Source organism: Macaca thibetana, chromosome 10 (assembly GCF_024542745.1).
Source record: "Macaca thibetana thibetana isolate TM-01 chromosome 10, ASM2454274v1, whole genome shotgun sequence".
Taxonomy (NCBI): domain Eukaryota; kingdom Metazoa; phylum Chordata; class Mammalia; order Primates; family Cercopithecidae; genus Macaca; species Macaca thibetana.
The window spans coordinates 80,588,104-80,594,103 of NC_065587.1; the positions used below are offsets into that span (position 1 = coordinate 80,588,104).

The 6,000-nt window shown below is 39.0% G+C and overlaps 1 protein-coding gene across 5 annotated transcripts in view; it reads left to right on the forward strand.

Moving 5' to 3' along the window:
• BTBD3 (BTB domain containing 3) overlaps positions 1-4,412 on the forward strand; it is a 35,753-nt gene extending 31,341 nt beyond the window's left edge. For all 5 annotated transcript variants that reach the window (XM_050745542.1, XM_050745546.1, XM_050745544.1 and 2 more), the window contains one exon: positions 442-4,412. In XM_050745542.1, the coding sequence (XP_050601499.1) occupies positions 442-1,474 (1,033 nt within the window). In that variant the 3' untranslated portion in view covers positions 1,475-4,412. The remainder of the gene's footprint in view (positions 1-441) is intronic.
• Positions 4,413-6,000: the final 1,588 nt, after the last annotated feature.

Genomic DNA, 6,000 nt, shown 5'->3' on the forward strand with positions numbered 1-6,000 from the left:
TTTAGGAAAACTCCAAAAGCATGAAGATGCAATAATTGCTCTTAAAATATAATGAGACTATTCTTGATTAAATATAATATAGTATATATAGTAGAATTTTGCTATTTTTTTGTAATGTTGACTATTCAATATGCAGTTCTTTTTCAGTTTCAATAGCTTCTGTTTTGTTGAGATGACACTGAGTGCAGCTTAGAAAATAGAGGCTAGAATGGTAGCACAAAGTTAATATCTTTAATTACTTTACAAACTTTACTACTGGGTTGAAATATTAATGATGTATTAGTATGTTTCAGATGTTCCTTTACTCTCCAAATATATTTGTAATAACTGTCACATAAGATGATGTTCTCAGAACAAACTTGAAAGTGGTTGTATCTTTTCAAATGAGTGGTTGTACTCATTTTGTGAAAATTCCACTTACATGTTATGTGCTTTTTACAGATATATCTATTGTGATGAAATTGACTTGGCTGCCGACACAGTGCTGGCCACACTTTATGCTGCCAAAAAGTACATTGTCCCTCACCTTGCCAGAGCCTGTGTTAATTTCCTGGAGACGAGCCTGAGTGCCAAGAATGCCTGTGTGCTCCTTTCTCAGAGCTGCCTGTTCGAGGAGCCAGACCTGACCCAGCGTTGCTGGGAGGTGATTGATGCCCAGGCTGAGTTAGCTCTCAAGTCTGAGGGATTCTGCGATATCGACTTCCAGACACTAGAAAGTATTCTCCGTAGGGAAACTCTGAATGCCAAAGAAATTGTGGTTTTTGAGGCAGCTCTCAACTGGGCTGAAGTAGAATGCCAACGACAAGATCTAGCGTTGAGCATTGAAAATAAACGCAAGGTCCTAGGAAAGGCACTTTACTTGATCCGCATACCCACAATGGCCCTCGATGATTTTGCAAATGGTGCTGCACAGTCTGGAGTATTAACTCTCAATGAGACCAACGACATCTTCCTCTGGTATACTGCAGCCAAAAAGCCTGAGCTGCAGTTTGTGAGTAAAGCCCGCAAGGGCCTTGTCCCCCAGCGCTGTCACCGATTCCAGTCATGTGCCTATCGAAGCAACCAATGGCGCTATCGGGGTCGCTGTGACAGCATCCAGTTTGCAGTTGATAAAAGAGTGTTCATTGCTGGCTTTGGGCTGTATGGCTCCAGCTGTGGTTCTGCAGAATACAGTGCCAAGATTGAACTTAAGCGGCAGGGCGTTGTCCTGGGGCAGAACTTGAGCAAGTACTTCTCAGATGGGTCCAGCAATACCTTTCCGGTGTGGTTTGAATACCCAGTGCAGATTGAGCCAGACACCTTCTACACAGCCAGTGTGATACTGGATGGCAATGAACTCAGCTACTTTGGACAAGAAGGCATGACAGAAGTTCAGTGTGGCAAAGTGACTGTCCAGTTTCAGTGCTCCTCAGATAGCACCAATGGCACTGGGGTACAGGGAGGGCAGATCCCCGAACTTATATTCTATGCTTGAAAAGTCACTTCCTGAAGCAGCGTGAGCTCCAAAGTGCACATCTGGTTCCAACTTGCTTGATGCTTAGCTCATCTGCAAATATGTGATCAGTGCCGGTAATTTGTAATGAATGAAGCAGTAGGCAGATTCTAATTTCTTTTAACCTTTTAATTATGTACAGGCAAAAATGCAGCATTCCGCTTTTAACTATATGCTTAAAAGAGCTAACGTTCTTATTAAGGCTTTGTGGTTTTTAGAGTTGCGTCTATGAACCTGGGGAGATTATGTGCTTTCCCAAGCGTTCCACCATCCTCTCAGTTTTGTCCCTCTGAAGATAATTTTGGATCACCTTGAATTTCCTTTTGGATGCTATTTGATGAACAGAAATAAAGTGATAACAAGAGTTATTTTTAAAAAGAACTCCTCTTACCCCCCAAAACAGATAAACCTCAGTGTACAATTTTGAAAGAAGTTTTGCCTTGTAATGAGTAATAATTTAGAAAGTAGACAGTGGTCATGTTTGGCTCTTGTTTTATTCCTTTTACATTTGTTGCTTCTGGGATTTAAAAAAATTCTAAATTCATAAGATTGTTGGGTATTAAACATTTCAGAGTATCAATGTAAAATTGGAAAATAAGGAATTGGGGGCATTTGTTTAGGCCATGACTTCTACAAGCAGATTTATTTTCTTTTAGTTTAGAAGACAAAAAATTTCAATACGGATACTTCTTTTAGAAGTAAATTTTTAAATTTTATTGTCAGTAGAAAAAAGTTAAAGTCCTACTTATTTAAACTAAGACAGTTTAAAAAGGAAGCCTAAAAAAGACTCAGACTACAAATAATTGATGGCACATAAGAATATGCAGTTTGAAAAAGCCAAACTCTTCTCTCCACTTAGCTTTTGATCCCCACTGTTTGCTTATTTGTATAAGTCATACTGTGTAGAATTTCTATTTTCTTTCTCCCCATTAAAAGAGGACCAAACAATTCTTTATACAAATGGAGTAGCAACTAGTTTTGTAGCACTACATTTAATGTAATGAGATACCTTTGTTCATTTTTTAAAATTTGAAATATTACTTTACCTGATCCACTTTGATTATATACTATATTATTTGTTAATTTTAATTTTGTCCTGTTCCTAGACTGCTAGAATCTGGCCCCTGGCCATCTTAAAGTGCCAACATATGCCTGCAGGGTTTGTAAAAAATGGTCTGGAGTGACACATTTGATTATACCTAATATTCACTGCATCAGCATCCACATCTAGCTCTCTTACTTGTCCACAGATAATGTAAACAAAGCAGGGAAAAGCTTATTAAAAAATTCTCCTTCGCTGCTGGCTTGTGCTGGTTTAGTGCCTGTGTCCCTGGCAGTGTCCAGTGTGTTCGCTTCCAGTTGAAGTATCCATGTGTTTCTGGGCAGCTTTCCTGCTCAGTGTGATCCTGAGATGGCTTCCCCCCCGCCACCCAGAGTGTGGTCCTTGGCCGCCTCCTGCTCCTGCTCTGCAAGCCTGAAACTGGCTTGTCTGGAGTGAGGAGTTAGTCCTGGGGTGTGTGTGTGCCTGCGCACCCATGCGCATGCAAGTGTGTTTGCCAGCTCAGGAACTGTCTCCTCTCTACCTGGCTAGTAAGAGGTAAGACAGTAATGGTCCTCCTGCTGGCCCCAGCAAGGCCCATAAGTGACTGCCCTTACTTACTCACTGTGCCTCTGGGCCACTTCTTCCCCTGTAGATATGGGCTTGTTGCCTTCAGCTGACTTCCCTGAGGGAGGAGAACACTGGATTATTGGAAATGTTTTAATCACTCTTGCCATTACCTACATCTATTAGCATTGATGATGAAAAGCTGTTACTGATGATTATAGATTAGTATTTCCAGGACAACTTTCTAAAATTATAATTATTTCTTATTAGGGAGCTGACAGGTAGTTTGGCAAAGCATTGATGTACAAAGGTACATTTTCAATTAAAAAGCATACTTCTACAAAAGATTTGGTTTTTAAATTATGGTTAAACATTTCAGTAACTCATAGCTACCATGCAAGTTGGTAGACCTTATAAGAAGGCACTTGTTTTTAAGCCAGAGGAGAAGAAACTTTAATTGCATCCTATCAGATTGTTGAGGTGGGTGTGATAGTCTTCGAGTGCAGAGCGTTCATTCACTAACACTCACTGTCAGTGCCCATGTTAGCTCGCTGCCTCCATGTGACTAGCGAGCTGCTGGTGAAAGTCGTGTGAAGTCCTGTACACTGTGTATAATGTAATTTTATGTTAATTGTTAATTACTTAAAAAAAAAATCTACCATCTGATTGGCTGGAACCGAGAGCTGTGGGTAAAATTTGAAAATTGTATTTAGAGTAAGAAGTTTTACATTTTAAACCCTATTCTCCTTTATGCATTTTCAATGAAATGGAATGAAGGCTAATGTGCTTGCTTTATTTTCTTTTGTAATCTTGGATTTTGTAGCTTTTAAAACTAGAAACCATTGTTCTAACAAAGCAGGCAACTCTACTCTATAAACACAACTTTATTAAGCAGAATACACTGTAGATGCTTTTCCCCAATGTATCTGGCTGACAGTCTTTGTCGTTGTTCATCCTGGGGATAAAGGGGAACTAGGCTAGCAGTTCTAATGTGACATTCTTTAAGCATATCTTAAAATAGTATTTAAGTAAATGGTCTAATTTCTACATAATTATTGCACTGAACTGTCTTTTTTGTTTATTAAGGTGTTTAAATAAGCTCAGCTAATTCAAGACACTGTAGCCACTTGTGCATCAGCGTGCTTGAATTTAGTAGCTTACAGCATTATTTATGAAGGAAAAAATACATAAATATGAAGTACCTCATGTTGAATGTTATTGTACTGTATTTTTAATGTAACAGTGCAGATCTTGTTAGACACATGAATGTGTATAATCATGTTAAATGCAAATAAAATAAAACTAGTTCATAGATTTGTTTTCCTTAGTGTTTTTGTCACACCCTTGAAATAGTCAAAAATTCATTCTGGCACTTTTGATGCCACTACATTTTGCAGAGATGGTTTCGCAGAGGCATTTGTTAGCTAAGTGTTCAGATATCTTTGATCCCTAAAGAAGTAAAAATTTGAGGCAAAAGGATAGCAGAACAATGAATATGTTAATGACTTGATTGTTCAAAGCCTGACTGTTAATGAGGAGTGAATGGATGCATTTATATTTCTGTTATGGAATTCCTGGTTGGCCGGTATTCTGAAGCTATAGTTGCTTAAGTGTCTGGATCTTCCTGTACTAAGCAGGGTGTTGATACTGAATGACATCTGGCTTCTGATATGACCAATGCTGCTTTTTCCTTTGTTACGGTAGCTTAAGTCTAGGAATTTAAAAAAAAATGGCATGTAAGAATTTTGAGTATAGTTTTTACATGCTCAACTAGTTTTCCATTATATTTCTTTATATCAAGTATTTATATACACACACATCCACATACTCATACATAATTACACACATACACTTTTTTTTCCCTGCAGTTTCTGATGCTTTTCTACTGCAGTTTAGTGTGAAACCCTGTATATTTGCTTAACCACTTCATCTACTCAGGGTTCAGTTTCCATAGCCTACCTGCCCAGAGGAGTTTTGGAATTACTCCAAAGAACAAAGACACTGGAACTCCCCACTCTCATCAGTTCAATCACAGTTATAACCTGAGTTACAAAGATCTTTAATCTCTGAAAGCCTTAGCCATTATCTCTTCTTTGTTGCCACTTAATCCATATATGTTTATTTTCATTATGCCAAGACAATTGGGAACAATCCTTCATTGTTGGGACTTGGGATCTACATGTCAAGGACACTGTCTTCCCAGTTGACCTGTAACTTGCCTGTGAAAGCCAAGGGCTTACACTTGGAAGAAAGCAGGAAGGAGAAAAGCATTCCTGAAGAACTAAATGGTATAAAATGTGGAGGCCAAAACAAGCAAGTTGCCCTGAAAACCTGTAGTTAAGTGTTTATTAGAGCAGGGTTTTGAGTGCCTTTGAGGTGCTTCAGTGAAGATGAACATGCTTTGTGGATTCCTCATTAGTACATTTCAACATTTTTATGGAACCATTTACATTTATTGACCAACTATTCCCTTTGCTCTACGCTTCACTTACCCTCTTCTTTTCAGAATATGTGTTCTAAAAGACTAATAGCAGGGAAAATTTCCAAAAATAGCTTCTTCATTTATTTCCATAACCAACATAAACACTGGTGAAAAGCTTCTCAACTAAGAAATTGCCAGGGAGGTGAGATGGAAATACCTGTGAAGAAGTGAAGACTGTGGCCGTCCCTGCCACACTTCAAGCAGTGTAAGGCACTGGCAGCTACGGATTGGTCTCCGGAGAATGCACACTTTCCGAACTTGGGCATCTCCCCCTGATGCCTCTTAAATGTTTTTTGAGACGTGAAGGGCAGTAGGGAAGGTGTAATTCCTATGTTTGCCGACCCGAACTATCCTCATGATCATTGTTTACATGCCCATCTACTTCAGTGTCCGGTGGACAGCAGTTTTACTAGCAGATGC